This window comes from Tamandua tetradactyla, chromosome 13, assembly GCF_023851605.1.
Source record: "Tamandua tetradactyla isolate mTamTet1 chromosome 13, mTamTet1.pri, whole genome shotgun sequence".
In the NCBI taxonomy this organism is placed as follows: Eukaryota; Metazoa; Chordata; class Mammalia; order Pilosa; family Myrmecophagidae; genus Tamandua; species Tamandua tetradactyla.
Genome location: NC_135339.1, coordinates 16,004,611 through 16,023,732, shown reverse-complemented (window position 1 = coordinate 16,023,732; position 19,122 = coordinate 16,004,611). Strand labels below are relative to the sequence as shown.

The following is a 19,122-nucleotide window of genomic DNA, read 5'->3' as shown; positions in this document are numbered from 1 at the left end:
CTTTTCTCCAGGCCCCTGGGTTCCAACAACTTTCCCCGGGGTGACTTCTTTCTGCATCTCCAAAGGCCTGGGCTGAGCTGCTAGTGCTGAGATGAGGAATGCTGAGCTGCTTAGGCTGTGCTACATTGTGTTCTCTCATTTAAGCACCCGCCAATTAAGTCAAACATCACTCATTGCAGCAGACACGCCTCCTAGTTGACTGCAGATGTAATTAGCAACAGATGAGGTTCACGTAGTGTTGGCTTATGTCTGCAGCAACAAGACTAGGTATGCTCACCTGGCCAAGTTGACAACTGAATCTAACTAACACAAGCACTTTCTACAATTTGCCAGAATCTTCCTCTTGCTCTTTGTTGGATGCTACACAGTGTTCCACTGGACTCTGGAGTTTCAAATTCATTGATTCAAACAGATCCTGTCATTTTGATAGTTTCTTTGGTGGAGGAACTGATTCCTGGAGCTAATTAATCCCCATCTTCCCATAATCAATCTGTTTTTGAAACTCGATGGGGATGTTTTTATTTTTGTTACTGTCTGTGGTAGTTAGATTCAGTGTCAACTTGGCCAGGTGAAGGCACCTAGTTCTGTTGCTGTGGACTTGAGCCAATGGTATGTGAAACTCATCTGTTGCTCATTACATCTGCAGTTGGCTAGGAGGTGTGCCTGCTGCAATGAATGATGTTTGATTTAATTGGCTGGTGCTTAAATGAGAGAGCACATCATAGCACAGCCCAAGCAGCTCAGCATACCTCATCTCAGCACTTGCAGCTTAGCCCAAGCCTTTGGAGATGCAGAAAGAAATCACCCTGGGGAAAGTTGTTGCAACTCAGAGGCCTGAAGAGAAGGCCAGCAGAGATCACCCTGTGTCTTCCCATGTAAGAAAGAACCTCAGATGAAAATTAGCTACCTTTCCTCTGAAGAACTAATGAAATAAATCTGCTTTTATTAAAAGCCGACCTGTCTCTGGTGTGTTGCATTCCAGCAGCTAGCAAACTAGAACACTGTGATGTTCATGTCTTTTTTGTTTCCTTTTCATAATTTCCATCTCTGTATTTCGTATTCTTTTTGTGTTCATCTTTCTTTTTCCTGATTTCCTTTCATTCTTTTCCATGTTTATGTTTGGCTCTTTGAGCAATTTTAGGACCATTTTTAAACAATCTTTTTTTGGTATGTCCCAGGTCTGATCCTTCCTCAGTGTTGGTTTCCACTCAAACATAAATTCACATTCCCAAAAGTTGCTTTTGAGGTCCATTTCCTTAGAGTACACAGTAAAGTATGGGAAATGTCTACATTAAATATGCAAATAGTCATAAGACCCAATTGCCTGTTTTCAGAAGGAAAATTGTTTTCATATATACATAGGTACATATATCTCATTGTTTTTTCATTGTTATTTGCAACCTTATTCAGATTTAAAATCTACCCTAATTAGGGAATTAATAAAATTGACTCCGTAGAATTCCACTCAAACATAAATTCACATTCTTAGTAAGAAAAGTATTAAGTATGTAGTACTTAAATTTTAATTTTACCTCTGCAAAAAAAGAATTATGAAATGGAGTTCCCACTTTATCTTGGAAGAGTTAGTAAATACCTTTTACAAGTCCTAGCAACTACGCATGACATATGTCCCACCACTTCCCTCCCTTATCTTCCATCTCGGTAACCTGTTTCATTTTTGTCACATTTACGTCCATCACAGATTTTCCCTTTTTTCTTTTGTATGCTGTATGGTGGGGGTCACATTTCCTTCTTTTTCTATGTGAGTATCTTGTTAATGCAGCACCATTTACAGAATTTTTGTTTGTTTGTTACTGTTTTTTTTTTTTTTTTGTGGTGGGATATGCATAGGCTGGGAATCAAACCTGAATCTCCCACATGGCAGGGGAGAATTCTAATACTGAACTACCCTTGCACCCCTTCCTTTATTTTTTAATTAATTAATTAATTTTATATATATAATTTTTTGGCATGGGCAGGCACCGGGAATTGAACCCAGGTTTCAGGCATGGCAGGTGAGAATTTTGCCACTGAGCCACTGTCACACCGCCCTTTCCTTTATTTTAATCCCAGCCTTCCTTCAGGGAATTCAGGCATTTTGTCCAAATAGACCCAGCATATTTAGTTCCCTATTCTATCTCTGGGACATTGTATTTTTCCTATTAATAATAATTAGTTGCAAAATATTTAGTAATTAGCCCTCAAAATAATCCTTTATTTCCCAAGGGATTGTTTGAGGCTTTAATTTTAATTTAGCTTCTAAATCCAGTCAAGGTGAACAAGATCTGACTGTGGAATGAAACCCTGATTAGGTTTGGTGTCTGTACAATCAGGTTTTGGTATCTGTGAGATGTATCACTTATTAGATTTAGCAAATATTTCTTCCTATACAATGGAAACAGAGATCGAATTCTTCCATAGATAAAGAAGCTGAATAGTTCAGAACTTTGGAAGGAGAGCAAAATTGTACTATTCTGTGAAACTTGCCTAAAAAATTGAGTTGACCTCAATGTCCCCACTTTTTTTTTAAATTTAAATAAATTTACTTTTGGGAGAAAAACATCTGAACATTTTGTACAGTCTGATCCACAATGATCCAACAATATGTCATAGCTCATTCTGGGGCTACTTTTATGCGGTTTGCTGGAGAAATTTCATGTGGAGCATCCGCTGAATTTTATCAAAATTCTTAAAGCCATCTGTGGTAGTAGACAGTTGTTAGCTTGGCCAGGTGAAGGCACCTAGTTTTGTTGCCGCGGACATGAACCTCATCTGTTGCTGATTACATCTGCAGTTGGCTAGGAGGTGTGCCTGCTGCAGTGAATGAGGTTTGACTTAATTGGCTGGTGCTTAAATGAGCACAGCGTAGCACAGCTGAAGCAGCTTAGCATACCTCATCTCAGCATTGGCAGCTCGGCCCAGGCCTTTGGAGATGCAGAAAGAAGTCACCCCGGGGAAAGGTGTTGGAACCGAGAGGCCTGGAGAGAAGGCCAGCAGAGACCACCCTGTGCCTTCCCATGCAAGAAAGAACCTCAGTGAAAAGCTGACTGCCTTTCCTCTGAAGAACTAACAAAATAAATCCCCTTTTATTAAAAGCCAATCCGTCTCTGGTGTGTTGCATTCCGGCAGCTAGCAAACTAGAACACCATCTGTCATGGTTAGGGACAGGTGTCAACTTGGCCATGTTGTGGTACCTGTTCGTCTGATTGGGTAAGCACTGGCCTGTCTGTTGCAATGAGGACATTTCATAGGATTAGGTTATGATCACGTTAGCTACATCCACAGCTGATTCCATTTGTGATCAGCCAAAGGGGAGTGTCTTCTGCAATTAGTGATGCTAAATGCAATCATGGGAAGCCTTTTAAGGAGGACTCAGAGGAGATAAGTTGCATTCCTGCTTTGGCTGGCGAGCCTCTCCTGTGGAGTTCATCCAGGCCATCCATTGGAGTCATCAGCTTCGCAGCCTGCCCTGTGGATTTTGGACTCTGCGTTCCTACGGTCACGTGAGACACTTTTATAAATTTTATATTTGCAAGTGTTCCCTGTTGATTCTGTTTCTCTAGAGAACCCTAATTAATACATCTTGGTACCAGGAGTGGTTCTTAAGGAACAGAATCTTAAAAATGGGTTTTTATGAATGGTTTTCTACTCTGACTGGGCTCAGAGACTCTAAGGACTCTGATTCCCATAATCAGAATGACACTCCCAATCCATGGACTGAGTTGGCAAAGGAGATAGTCAAAATATCATCATTCGATTCTCCTAATGCTTCGCTTGTACGAAGCCAGACTCTGGGGGATAATGTTCTTGACACCTTTACAGAGTTTTGTAGAAATAAGAGTTATAGAGATGTTGGTTGGTTGTTGTTAGATACACTGTCTGCATTAAAGGGTGAAAGGGATGGGCTTAAGGCTTCAAACAAGAAGCTTAAGTGCCGTCTGAAAGATGTAGAGGTTTCTATGAGTATCCTCAAGGAAAATTTTATTTCCTGTAGCCGTAGACTTGAGATCTCTGAAAATCAGACTCAGAATCTTATTGTTAGAGTAGCAACTTTACAACGTAAACTGAAATCTCAGTCTTGCATGGTGTCTGCCGTTAAAGTGAGGGCATTGATTGGAAAGGAGTGGGACCCTGAAAAATGGGATGGTGACATATGGATTGATAATGATGTTGGGGGTGAGGTTGAAACCCTAGACCATGCTGAGCCTTCTTTAGATAACCCTGTAATAGTCTGCCCTGAGGACATAGCCGCCCCACCTTCAGCCTGCCTTGAGGAATTGGCCACCCAACCTCCTCCTGAAGGGATTAGCCCTAGAGTTATTAATCCTGTTTCACCAGATGAAACTGCAAATGAAAGCCCTGAAGCAAATGGCTTGGAAGATATTTCTAATTCTTTTCATGACCCACCCCCACCACCCCTCATTTCTTCTAGACCTATAACTAGACTAAAGTCCCAACAGGCCCCTAAAGGTGAGGTACAAAGTATCACACATGAGGAGGTACGTTATACTCCAAAAGAACTGTGTGAGTTTTCCAATTTATATAGACAGAAATCAGGGGAATATGTGTGGCAATGGATTTTAAGAGTGTGGGATAATGGTGGGAGGAATATAAGGCTGGATCAGGCTGAATTTATTGATATGGGCCCACTAAGCAGAGATTCTGCATTCAATGTTATAGCTAGAGCAGTTAGAAAAGGTGTTAACAGCTTGTTTGGGTGGTTGGTTGAAACATGGATCAAAAGGTGGCCAACATTACCTGAGGTTGAAATGCCAGAACTGCCCTGGTATAATGTAGATGAGGGGATCCAGAGGCTTAGAGAGATTGGGATGTTAGAGTGGATTTATCATGCAAAGCCTGCTCTTACACCCCAGGAATGTCCAGAAGATGCACCTTTTACCAGAACAGTGAGAAATAAGTTTGTGAGACTAGCACCATCATCCCTCAAGAGCTCTGTGGTTGCAATTCTCTGTAGGTCAGATATTACTGTAGGAACTGCTGTCACTGAGCTGGAATCCTTAAACACAATGGGGATGACAGGATCCCGAGTTGGCAGAAGCCAGGTGGCAGCACTTAATCACCAAAGACAGGGTAGACGTGGGTATTATAATAGACAACAAACTCAAAGGAGGCATCAAAATTATATGACACGCAGAGATTTGTGGCATTGGCTAGTAAATCATGGGGTGCCTAGAAATACAATAGAAGGGCAGTCTACTAAATTCTTGTTGGAGCTGTATAAACAAAAGAGTTCTAGGTCAAGGGAACAGAAGTCTAACCTGAATTACAAAAACACAGAATCACGGCCCCTTAATCAATTTCCAGACTTGAAACAGTTTACAGACCCTGAGCCCCTTGAATGAAGGGGAGGCCAGGTCCCTATGGGGAAGAAACCTGTTACACTGCCACAAATTTATACTGTTGACCTTCCTCTAAGTCTTCCTCAAGGAGACCGACGGCCTTTTACCAGGGTAACTGTGCATTGGGGAAAAGGAAATGATCAGATATTTCGGGGATTATTAGACACTGGTTCAGAAGTGACATTAATTCCAGGGGATCCAAAACGTCACTCTGGACCACCAGTCAGAGTGGGGGCTTATGGAGGCCAGGTGATCAATGGAGTTTTAGCTCAGGTCCGTCTCACAGTGGGTCCAGTGGGCCCCCGGACCCATCCTGTAGTTATTTCCCCAGTTCCGGAATGTATAATTGGCATAGACATACTGAGCAACTGGCAGAATCCCCACGTTGGTTCTCTAACTCGTGCAGTGAGGGCTATTATGGTGGGAAAGGCCAAGTGGAAGCCACTAGAACTGCCCCTACCAAGCAAAATAGTAAATCAAAAGCAATACCGTATTCCTGGAGGGATTGCAGAGATTACTGCCACTCTTAAGGACTTGAAAGATGCAGGGGTGGTGATTCCCACCACATCCCCATTCAACTCTCCTATTTGGCCTGTGCAGAAAACAGATGGGTCTTGGAGAATGACAGTGGATTATCGTAAACTCAACCAGGTGGTAACTCCAATTGCAGCTGCTGTTCCAGATGTAGTATCATTGCTTGAGCAAATCAATACATCCCCTGGTACCTGGTATGCAGCTATTGATCTGGCAAATGCTTTTTTCTCAATAGCTATTAGTAAGGACCACCAGAAACAGTTTGCTTTCAGCTGGCAAGGTCAGCAATATACTTTCACTGTCCTACCTCAGGGGTATATCAACTCTCCAGCCCTATGTCATAATCTTGTTCGCAGAGACCTTGATCGTTTCTGCCTCCCACAAGACATCACACTGGTCCATTATATTGATGATATCATGTTGATTGGACCTAGTGAACAAGAAGTAGCAACTACTCTAGATTTACTGGTAAGGCATTTGCGTGTCAGAGGATGGGAGATAAATCCAACAAAAATACAGGGGCCTTCCACCTCAGTAAAATTTCTAGGTGTCCAGTGGTGTGGGGCTTGTCGAGATATCCCTTCTAAGGTGAAGGATAAATTGCTGCATCTGGCCCCTCCCACAACCAAAAAAGAGGCACAACGCCTAGTTGGTCTTTTTGGATTTTGGCGACAACATATTCCTCATTTGGGTGTGCTACTCCGGCCCATTTATCGAGTGACCAGAAAAGCTGCCAATTTTGAGTGGGGACCTGAACAAGAGGAGGCTCTGCGACAGGTCCAGGCTGCTGTGCAAGCTGCTCTGCCACTTGGGCCATATGATCCAGCAGATCCAATGGTGCTGGAAGTGTCAGTGGCAAATAGAGATGCTGTCTGGAGCCTTTGGCAGGCCCCAGTAGGAGAATCACAACGCAGACCCTTAGGATTTTGGAGCAAAGCCTTACCATCTGCTGCAGATAACTACTCTCCTTTTGAGAAACAGCTTTTGGCCTGCTACTGGGCCTTAGTAGAGACTGAACGCTTAACCATGGGCCACCAAGTTACCATGAGACCTGAGTTGCCTATCATGAGTTGGGTGTTGTCTGACCCACCAAGCCATAAAGTTGGGCGTGCACAGCAGCACTCTATTGTAAAGTGGAAATGGTATATACGAGATAGAGCCAGAGCAGGTCCTGAAGGCACAAGTAAGTTACATGAAGAAGTGGCACAGATGCCCATGGTTTCCACTCCTGCTGCCACATTACCTTCTCTTTCCCAGACCAGAGCTATGGCCTCTTGGGGAGTTCCTTACAGTGAATTGACTGAGGAAGAGAAAACTCGGGCCTGGTTTACAGATGGTTCAGCACGATATGCAGGTACCACCCGAAAGTGGACAGCTGCAGCATTACAACCCCTTTCTGGGGTGTCTTTAAAGGACAGTGGTGAGGGGAAATCCTCCCAGTGGGCAGAACTTCGAGCAGTGCACCTGGTTGTTCATTTTGCTTGGAAGGAAAACTGGCCAGAGGTGCGTTTGTATACTGACTCATGGGCTGTTGCTAATGGTTTGGCTGGATGGTCAGGGACTTGGAAAGACCATAATTGGAAAATTGGTGACAAAGAGGTCTGGGGAAGAAGTATGTGGATAGACCTTTCTGAGTGGGCTAAAAACATGAAGATATTTGTGTCCCATGTGAATGCACACCAGAGGGTGACTTCAGCAGAGGAAGATTTTAATAATCAAGTGGATAAGATGACCCGTTCTATGGATACCAGTCAGCCTGTTTCCCCAGCAACTCCTGTTATTGCCCAATGGGCTCATGAACAAAGTGGTCATGGTGGTAGGGATGGAGGTTATGCATGGGCTCAGCAACATGGACTTCCACTCACCAAGGCTGACCTGGCTACAGCCACTGCTGAGTGCCCAATCTGCCAGCAGCAGAGACCCACACTCAGCCCCCGATATGGCACCATTCCCCGAGGTGACCAGCCAGCTACATGGTGGCAGGTTGATTACATTGGACCACTCCCTTCATGGAAGGGGCAGCGATTTGTTCTAACTGGAATAGACACATACTCTGGATATGGGTTTGCTTTCCCTGCACGCAATGCTTCTGCCAAAACTACTATCCGTGGGCTTACAGAATGCCTTATCCATCGCCATGGTATTCCACATAGCATTGCTTCGGATCAAGGAACACACTTCACAGCAAATGAAGTGCGGGAATGGGCACATGCTCATGGAATTCTCTGGTCTTACCATGTTCCCCATCATCCAGAAGCAGCTGGATTGATAGAACGGTGGAATGGCCTTTTGAAAACTCAATTACGGTGCCAACTAGGTGGCAAAAACTTGAAAGGCTGGGGTAATGTTCTCCAGGAAGCTGTGTATGCTCTGAATCAGCGTCCACTGTATGGTGCTGTTTCTCCCATAGCCAGGATCCATGGGTCCAGGAACCAAGGGGTGGAAATGGGTGTGGTGCCACTCACTATTACTCCTAGTGATCCACTGGGAAAATTTTTGCTTCCTGTCCCTGCTACCCTGAGTTCTGCTGGTCTACAGGTTTTAGTTCCAAAACGGGGTGTGCTTTCTCCAGGAGAAACAACAGTGATACCACTGAACTGGAAGTTAAGATTGCCACCTGGCCACTTTGGGCTATTTATGCCTCTGGATCAACACACCAAGAAGGGAATTACATTATTGTCTGGGGTAATTGACCCTGACTATCAGAAGGAAGTAGGACTGCAACTACATAATGGAGGTAAAGAAGAGTTTTCTTGGAATATAGGAGATCCCCTGGGGCGTCTATTAGTACTACCATGCCCTGTGATTAAAATCAATGGAAAACTGCAACAACACAATCCAGGCAGGACCACTAATGGCTCTGAGACTTCAGGAATGAAGGTTTGGGTCACCCCACCAGGCAAAGAACCACGGCCAGCTGAAGTGCTTGCTGAGGGGAAAGGGAACATGGAATGGGTAGTGGAAGAAGGTAGTGATAAATATGAACTTCGACCACGTGATCAGTTACAGAAACGAGGACTGTAATGCTGTTTTGTTTGTGTTATACTATTTAAGTTGTAAGATATCAAGTTTAAGAATGAATGTTGTCCAAGGATTTGCACCCTATTCTGGAGAGATTTAATGTGTTTCCAGTTATATGCAGGACAGTTGAGTATTGTCAGGTAAAAGAAAAAATGTGTGCTTATTTTTGTTTTCATTTGGAAATCTAAGGTATAGGTGCCAAGTTGACAAGGGGTGGACTGTCATGGTTAGGGACAGGTGTCAACTTGGCCATGTTGTGGTACCTGTTCGTCTGATTGGGTAAGCACTGGCCTGTCTGTTGCAATGAGGACATTTCATAGGATTAGGTTATGATCACGTTAGCTACATCCACAGCTGATTCCATTTGTGATCAGCCAAAGGGGAGTGTCTTCTGCAATTAGTGATGCTAAATGCAATCATGGGAAGCCTTTTAAGGAGGACTCAGAGGAGATAAGTTGCATTCCTGCTTTGGCTGGCGAGCCTCTCCTGTGGAGTTCATCCAGGCCATCCATTGGAGTCATCAGCTTCGCAGCCTGCCCTGTGGATTTTGGACTCTGCGTTCCTACGGTCACGTGAGACACTTTTATAAATTTTATATTTGCAAGTGTTCCCTGTTGATTCTGTTTCTCTAGAGAACCCTAACTAATACACCATCTAACCAGAATATTACACAATACGTAATGACCATGATACAGTAATTAAAATGCAATATCAGGTACTCACTACTTTACGAGTTACAAGCTACAATATAAACAATTTAGGGCCCTTTTAGAAATGAAAAAAAAAATTTGTATTACAGCTTTATTCCAAGCATTTTCACTTAGATACAGCTTTATGTATTTTCACTTACAATAGACTGCAAAAGAATGCCTTTTTAAGTATCTGTAGAAAAAATATATTACTGCTTAAATGTATGCACTCTGAAGTATACTTTGCCACGTATGGGTTCAGATAAGAAAATGAACCTGTGCTGTGGCAAAATACCTGGCTGATGATCAAGACTTGGGGAATTTTCATAAATGGCTGAAAACTTTATATCAAGGTAAAAAGTGAGGACATAAAGAGAACCAACATCGTCTTTTTTTTTTAATGAAGCAATCTAATTCTAGAGAATGGGCTTTCTATTTGATTTCCAAGTGTGTGGTCCTGAAGTTGAATTCTTTCCTGTCCAAGGAGCTGCCTGCAGCTGTGAGGCAACACTTGACAGTGAAGCAAGCTCAGAGGAACATGTTAACTGAGCTCAGAGATGGTCACTCATACAGTTCCTGCAGCTCTTCTGGCCCACACAGAGGTGAAGGGCAGGCAGAACTATCATTACAAAGGAAAAATGCATTCACTGAACTGCATACATAGAGCTTCTAGGAGGGTTAACGGTTCTTGACATAGATTCCTGGTTGTAGTTTACAATATCTGCCTTCACCACCCTCTGTGATTGTTCTATTTCTGCTTCGTTTAATTTGATTTCAAGGATTTCAGCAGCAACTTTCTGAAAACACAGAAAGACGGAGTCTCCTGTCTTGGTTGAGACAAAGTGGTTACTGAAACCATTTTCCTGGCAAAATCTTAAGTGTTTTTCAGGTTTTACTGTTTGCTTATGTGCCAAATCAATTTTATTGCCCACCAAGGCAGCCAGAGGTTGGATTTCTGATTCCTTGCTCAATTTCTTCAGCACAGTATTCCAATCTTCTAAATCCTCAAAGCTTTGATAGTTTGTAATATCATATACCAAGAGGACTCCCTGTGTTCCGTACATATATTTATTCAATATCTTGCCTTCTATTGTTTGCCCTCCTATATCCCAAACTTGAAGAGTAGCATCAAGTTTCCTGGCAATGTTATCCTTCTCAAAAATAAATCCAGTCCTATATTTTGTACTGTTTCCCAAAAGTTTCTTGAGCAAAACACATAGCTGAGGACATCTTCCTGGAGGTGTCGTCCCCCAGCATGATGTGTTTCAGTTGCCGGTCCTGACCCTCTTCCTCAGCATCTGACATGGTGTCCTGGGACCCGGACCACCTTCCCCAGGTGGAAGGAAGAAGGAGAGAAGAAAGCCTCTGGTGGCCTGAGTGGGTAGGAAGGGCGGCACTGAGGGCAGGACCCTCTGCTCCTGTGTCTCAGCAGCCACCAAAGGGATCTGGAGTGAATCACTTGCCAGCGCCATCTTGCCCACTCTTAATTTTGGCTTCTGGGGAGTTTTCCAAACCATGAGATATGAGCTGTCTTTATACATTCCTATTTAATAAATACTATCAGCTTTCATATATTGTTCTGTGAGAGTAGTATTTTAAAGTATTTAAATTTTATTGGTATGCGATTATTTTTACTTCCCCACTTACTTCAACTCTAGAAATGGGAAGAAAAAGAAGATAGCATTGAGTGTATGACAGAACACATAATGAAAGAGTATCTGGAATAGCTTGAATACTCACAGGGAACTGAGATATCAATGAAGTCTAGGAAAAAGTAACTATCAAAAGCTGCTCATGTACCAATATTCTTTGGTTCCAAGTTCAATCTATAGACTGAGACCCACCATCTGTGGGTCTATATTTATTTATGAGGAGCTCATTGGAGAGCATAGCATGATTTATTTAAGAGGAATCTTTAGTTATATTGGCAGTCATTATTTGAGGCAGTGGGAGGAACAGGTAAACATAGTCAGCAGTTTGACAGTGAAAGGAACAGCAGGATATCAGCATAAGAGAGGGAATTGGTTCAGGGGCATTTTGCTTCAAAATAGAAGAGAAAGTCTATTTAAGAGATTGATTCTGATAAGAGGAGAGGTTGGTGGTAAAGATTTCAATTTTAATCACTAATATGGCTTCTGAAGAAACAGGAAGGACAAATTTAATCAGGGTCAACATGTCTCTTCAATGAGAGAGAAAGAATAACTAATGAATATGAATGTAAAAATAATTGTAGAGATTTTGTCCTAAAGTAAGGTGATATGCCAAATTACATTATTCTTCTGATTACTATTAGTTTCATTCTGTGTGCTGTGAAACGTGAGATTATGTGAGATTCAAAACCATGGGACTTGAAGTGATTATAGAATGTGGAAGAGTGATTCTTCAGGGTATATCTAAAAGTACGTAGAATCCTTACTTGGCCTTTTGATCTAAAGCAACAACTTGATAATGTACTAGGTCAGATGCAGTAATGGGCAAGGCAGGTTATTTGAGTCACCTAAGTGGACAGATCTGGTAAATCCTCAGATATTTATTGAGTGATGGAGTAGATATTCAAAGGCACCTCAGAAATACTGTTCTCAGGAAATATATGGAGTAAATTGACTCCATATATTTATCGTCAGATGTAGTATGAAGATTACACTTTTTGAAAATATGTAGTTCTCCAAATGTATTTAGTTAACTATTTTTTTCCGTGAACTTCAGGTACAATTGAGTAAGTTAATCCTACCTCTGCTTATGATGTGTTATCATTATTTATGAAATGCATATACTTATTAATGATGTTTTAGAGGAGAATTTACTTTTGCTCATCAGTTCACATATATAAATGATGAAATATGGGATGTTGCAGTTGATGATGATTAATATATGAAAAAGACTTCATTTGCCCCTGCAGAAAAATATCAGAGTGAGCAAATAGGTGTTCTCCAAAATCTCTTCATTCTGTATCTTCTCAGCCTTCTAATAATAAGAGGATTGTGGAACATGACAATGACATTATAACCCATATACGTCTGGTATTTTCTGATGCAGGAGTTTTTCGTGATCAGTTTTGCATGATGGAAGCCATTGGTCCTACGAATTGATCAGAAACTTGAATAGATCTCCATAATTAAATAGAAGTTTCTGGGGTGATATCCCAGTCCATTTGAGTGAGATCTAGAACTTAATTGTTTGGAATGTTAAACTGTTATTCATCACATGTGGAAGAACCAAGATGATTTAAGCAGGTATACCCAGAAGAACTGGTTACAGGTTACAGCAAAGAAGGAGTGAGTGTCCAGAGGACAGGGATGGATATTAGAGAACCGATGCTAGTGCATCAACCAAGCATGATTATATCTGAGGAATTACAGATTGCTTGATGGTGGAGACCTAATTCCAGATGAGTCATGGGTCAGGAATTCCTGTGTTTTGGAATCAGGGAAGAAATTAATTTCCCTGAACACTACGTATATTCTAGTTTGCTTGCTGCGGGAATGCAGTATACCATCAATAGACCAGCTTTTGAAAGGGGGACTTTATTAGTTGCACGTTTACAGTTCTAAGGCCATGAAAATGTTCCAATTAAATCAAGTCTGTAGGAATGTCCAATATAAGGCATCCAGGGAAAGATAACTTGGTTCAAGAAAGTCGATGAGGTTCAGGGTTTCTCTCTCAGCTGGAAAAGCACATGGCGAACATGGTGGCATCTGCTATATGTCTGCTAGCTTTTTCCCCAGGATTTTGTTTCATGAAGCTCCCCTGAGGACATTTTCCTTTATCATCTCCAAAGGTCTCTGGCTGCATGGGCTCTCTTGGTTCTTGTGACTCTCCTATGGCTCTGAAGCTTTTTCCAAAATGCTTCCACTTTTAAAGGATTCCAGTAAACTAATCAAGACCCACCTGGAATGGGTGGGGTCACATCTCCCTCTAATCAAAGGCTAATACCCACAATGGGGGGTGCCACATCTCCATGGAAATACTCTAATCAGGTTTCCAACCTTCAGTGCTGGATAGGGATTAAAAGAAATGTTGCCTCCACAAGATGGATCAGGATTTTCAGGGCACATGATCCTTTCAAACTTGTATACCGTGGATAACTAATACATACAATTTAGTGATTTTCATGTCCTTATCTGTAAAAATGAAGATATGCATATCTTCATTATTTACTAGAGAAGCCAGGAAATCCAACGTATTGATCTAGGGAGAGGAGAAACCTCCCCCTATTTCTCTTGGAGTGCACTATGTTCCTGTTTGGACTGGATTTACTTAACAGGTGAATAGTTGGGATTCATGACAGGTGAGTCTGGATTTGTGATCACGGCTTGCATCTGAAGGCTTCTATCTTTTTTTCTCAGCTTTGCTCACCTACTGTTTGGTTGTGAGTGAAAATCCAAAGGAAGACAGCTTCAGTGAGTTATTAACAATGCCAGCATGGATGAGTAGGGAATTCTTCAACTGAAGTTGTACCACTGTTGCCAACAGATGAGGAAGTTTGTCATATTGTCATAAATCTTCAGAGTCCATTCATGAGCTGTTCAAGGATCTGTTCTTCAGTTTAGTTTATCTGGACTCTAGAATCGTTATGGTAAGTTTGGGGTTCATCAATAAGTATTCTCCTTTCCAACATAATCCAATCCTAGTCATTTATTAAAAGTGATTTATCATTGATATTTCTTGCCTAATGACGAGTCTGTAGATTTACCTGAAAGTGGTGGAAAAGATCGTTTAGTTATGCATACTCTAAAGCAGGTATTGTAATCAGTATCCGGAAGTCATAATTACAAGTCTTTTGGGAAATTACCAGGTATATATCACAGCACATGTCATGTGATATTCCTTTACAATGGAGTTACATGTATTCAGAACATCTTTGTGTCTGAGTATATCTGAAAGGCAGATGGCAGTTGGGCATTGAGATTGACCTTGCTGGAACCCCAAACACATTTTCAGCTTTATATACACAGTCTCTGCTTCCTCAATCCTGACATTTTGAGCTTCACACTCAGGACTTTGTTAAGGATGGCATTATGTGAAACCGAATTTCTGTGATATATTAGGAGTTAATGTCCTTCAAAGATGTAGCTGTTGACTTCACCCAGGAAGAGTGGGCTTTGCTAGACACATCCCAGAGAAAACTGTTCAGAGAAGTGATGCAGGAGAATATTAGTCATCTGGTTTCAGTGGGTAAGTCTCTGAAAGTTTATCAGTGGTATGTATCAGTCAATTATTTAATCTATCTACTTACATATCTATCATATCTGTCATATGGCATCTTCTGTTTAAGTACCAGTGCCAGCTTCTCTGTACTGTTGTATAACCTTTTTATAATCCTTATATTTTTTTATTTTGTTAACACATTTAAATTATTTTATAACACATTCAATCACCTACATTAAATATGTTTTCTAACTTTTTACTTACATCTAGTTCACCCCCACAGAATTTAAACTTCTTGACCACAACTTAGTATCTTTTGGATCTCATGCTCCAGTACTCAGAGCAGTGCTGGGAAGTCAGTGAATAACCTTTGAATGGATAAATAAGGAACTATACATTATGAAATAATTATTCAGCTATAAGGGCCAGTGCTGAGGCATCAGAATACAATAGTAAAAACACTACATATATCATTTTCCACATAGAATTTAGATTGTTTTGGTGCAGTTTAGGATTATTGGATTTTTTTTTAGTAATAATCAGCAATTGTGAAAACATAGAATTTCTCCCTTTTTAGAATATGGAGGATTCTGCATCTTTTTGAACATGTGCATGGGCCACAACAACCACAGGTCCCAACTGTAATGAGAAGAAGGTCAAGAGTTATACCTTTGCTGGAGAAATATTGTCAGTGCTCTGTATTCAAAATACTTTTACATTGTTGGCCTTCAGTGCTTACCTTTTTCTTTGGTAGCCTGCCATGGACTTGATAATAAACTATTAACACTTAACTCAAATTCAGGGTATCTTTTTTCCTACAAGCAGGATGTCAGGTCTGCCAATCAGATGTGATTTCCCAGTTGGCAAAAGGAGACACAGTGTGGAGAGAAGGAATGGAATTTCTCCAAAACCAGAGTTCAGGTGAGTTCTGGAACCTATGCATCAGTAGTGGAGGGGCCTTATCTGTAAATGAATAGGTCCTTGGGAGTATCAGCTTCAGGTTTTCTTAAATACGTTATGATCTCTGAAATGTAGATGATGATATCGGGGGAATTTTCTTCATATGTGGTTGTTATTGTATAAACTTATCAAGCTCTATTTAAATGTCTTTGATTTTGGAAAAGTGATATCCCTGTACTATTGGAATTAAACTGTCACAATGAATCTTGTCCTTGTCTTTCTCTTGGAAGATTTTCCTTCTTTTTACCTCCCTTACACCCCCCCACTTATTATTTTTGTCATATTTCAACCCTGAAAATCTATTTAAAAGTCCTATAATGTTTTCTGCCTAGAGTATTCCTTAATTTGATGTTACATTTCAGCCAGGTGTCAATGTTTGAAATGTCCCAGTATATTTTGGACTTTCCAACATTTTTGTTCCCATAATGGTACTCTAACAATTTGTTATGTTTTTCTTCAAACAATTATAGGCAGGAAAATTGCCTGTCGAGACCAGGAAATTATATTAATGCAACTTACCTACAGGAATGGGAATTCTGATATCATGTCATTGGTAAGCTTCATTGGTATTAACCCTAGTTTTCCAAATAAATACCTGGGAATTGAATAAATGAGGAATTTAGTGCAGTCACCTAGGTGTAATTAATGTTGGAGTTAAAAGCTAATCCAGCAAAAATGTGTAATAGTTTGAATTTTGGGAAAATTAAACTGAACATAAAACTCTGAATTCTTATAAAAGATGATTATGTAAACATTGTTCAGATACACAAATTTTGAAGTATTATGAAGTTCAAAATTAATCAGATACCTCTGCAATTTGGATGATATATTAAAGAAAATCTCCTTCCATGAAAGTGCATAATGTGTTTGAAACTAAAATGGGAATGATTTTAATTGGAGACTTTTAGTGTAGGATTACTTGAGAATTTGCACTCAGGGAAATGAAGAAATGTATGTAAATGTTCAAATGATTGACAGTCTCATCTAATTCTCCACAGCAGATATCTCACACTCAAAAGAATTCCTTTAAATTTATTTATTTGCAAGAAGATTCCACTCTCAGATCCACAGTGACTCCAAATGCATTAATTCCCTTGAGAGAGAAACCATATTTAAGCAACCCACTTGGAAAAGTTCTCAGTGACCAGACATCTTTTAATGAACATAAGCAGATTCACATGAGAAGTAAATCAAATGAATACCCTCAAAGTACTAAAGCCCTCATTAAAAGCTCTGGCCACAAACGATACAATGGAACTCAAACTGGAAATAAACTATATGAATGCCTTCTATGTGGGAAAACATTTATTAGATTTATTGGCCTTAGACGACATGAGAGAACTCACACTGGAGAGAAACCCTATGGATGTAATCTATGTGGAAAAGCATTCAGTCAATCTTCTGATCTTCAAAAACATGAGAGAACGCACACTGGAGAGAAACCCTATGAATGTCAGACTTGTGGAAAAGCCTTCAGCCAATCTTCTGATCTTCAAAAACATGAGAGAACTCATACTGGAGAGAAACCTTATGAATGTCCTACATGTGGAAAAGCTTTCAGTCAATCTTCTAATCTTCGACAACATGAGAGAACACACACTGGAGTGAAACCCTATGTATGCCATACATGTGGAAAAGCCTTCATCCATGGTCATGTCCTCAAACAACATGAGAGAACTCACACTGGAGAGAAACCCTTTGAGTGTTCTCAGTGTGGGAAAGCCTTCAGCCAATATTCTCATTTTAGAAAACATGGCAAAACACACAGTGGAGAAAAACCCTATGAATGCCATACATGTGGGAAAGCCTTCATTGATTATTCTGCCTTCCGAAGACATCAGAGAACTCACACTGGAGAGAAACCCTATGAGTGCCATACATGTGGAAAAGCCTTCATTGATTGTTCTGCCCTTAGACGACATGAGAGAACGCACACTGGATAGAAACTCTTTGTAAGCCATCCATTTGGGAAAGTCTTTAGTTATTGTTCTACCCTCAGATATGAGAGTACTCAGACTACAGGAAAATCCCATGACTGTCATTTGTATGGGGAAGTTTTCACTTATAGTTCTGCCTTTGGGCAATATGAAAGAATGCCCAGTGGACAGAAGCCATAAGAATGTATGGGAACACTAAATTTTTCTAACTTTAGACAATGTGAAATTATTGAAACTTGCGAGGGAGGCTATTAATGTCATCAGTGTGGGGAAGCCTTCAGTTGATATTCTGAGTGTAGATGGAATGAGAGAACTCACACTATGCATTTAGAATACGAAGAGATTTCAGCCATAGTTTTAACCTTTAAACACACTAGAGAATTCACATACTGAAGAAAAGCCACTTGAAATGAGTTATTGGCTTTCATCAGTATTATTGCAGGTAAAATAAGGAAACTTATACATAAGAGAATTCATATGAATGTCAAAAAGCCATTAGTTGGCCTGATGATATACCGTATGAGAGAACTCACAGTATAAATCTGATAGAAGTGGAAAATCCTAATCTATGACTGTTATGTAGCCAGAGAAATTACATGTGGAGAATTCTGTGCACTCAATATTGAAGCTCCTTAAATTGTAATTTATGCTTTAAATAAATGAATGAACTTCATTGGAGTGAAGTTTGTACTTGCAGTGTACTGTCATTCAGTGAAACAAGTTTTGGTGTGCTAAAAATTCTCAATTTAGGGATAACTGTGATAATAGGGAGTGAGGTGGAAAAGTCATCAAAACATGAAATAAGAGGGAAAGTCTTTATTAGGATGAAACCCCTTGGGGCATTCCAGAAATTTCATGATGGTGAATGTATTTATTGTAAAATCGTGGGAAATCATTAATTCAGGAACTGCATAGCTTGTAGACATGAGCTGTTTTGTCTCAATTTGGAGTGGTGTTTGAGGGATTGGGAAAATTACTGGATATTTAGTGGCTGAGTTATAGAGATCAGTGGAGTGCTATGTGTTTTGGGATAGGAGAATATGAAGTCTGATTTGGAGTTTCTTGGATAAATATGCTTTTTGTTGTCTGATGGATAAATGCTGGGCATTTTGGAGGGTCAGTGATGAAATATCTGAAGAGTAGGAGCAAATATTTTGGGTTTGTTTCTGATCTTAAAGGGAACAATACTTCATATAAGTAACAACAATATCTATCAGTGGTGATAGAGTCCTGCACGTAGTAGTTTACTGAGCCAAGCAGAGGTCTAAAGCATTCCCATTTCTCCTCATAGCCTATTAGGGAATATCAATCCAAACTCACTGAAATAATTATCTTAATAATCAGAAGTAATAGATTCCAAAACCTACAGGGTCCTTAGGCAATGTTGTTATGACGACCCAAATGTGAAAATGCAGACCTTTAGATTAATTTTGTAAGTTATTATCCAGAACATGTGTATATGAAAAATTGAGC

At 40.5% G+C, this 19,122-nt stretch overlaps 1 protein-coding gene and 1 pseudogene across 1 annotated transcript in view; one reads left to right on the top strand and one right to left on the bottom strand.

Moving 5' to 3' along the window:
- Positions 1-18,833, top strand: part of LOC143653610 (uncharacterized) — a 72,329-nt gene extending 53,496 nt beyond the window's left edge. The window contains exons 3-7 of the mRNA XM_077124756.1: positions 13,951-14,180; positions 14,653-14,779; positions 15,575-15,673; positions 16,183-16,265; positions 16,711-18,833. Coding sequence (XP_076980871.1) covers positions 14,178-14,180; positions 14,653-14,779; positions 15,575-15,673; positions 16,183-16,265; positions 16,711-17,655 — 1,257 coding nt within the window. The 5' untranslated portion in view covers positions 13,951-14,177 and the 3' untranslated portion in view covers positions 17,656-18,833. The remainder of the gene's footprint in view (positions 1-13,950; positions 14,181-14,652; positions 14,780-15,574; positions 15,674-16,182; positions 16,266-16,710) is intronic.
- LOC143653611 (ras-related protein Rab-28 pseudogene) lies at positions 10,234-11,016 on the bottom strand (annotated as a pseudogene).
- Positions 18,834-19,122: the final 289 nt, after the last annotated feature.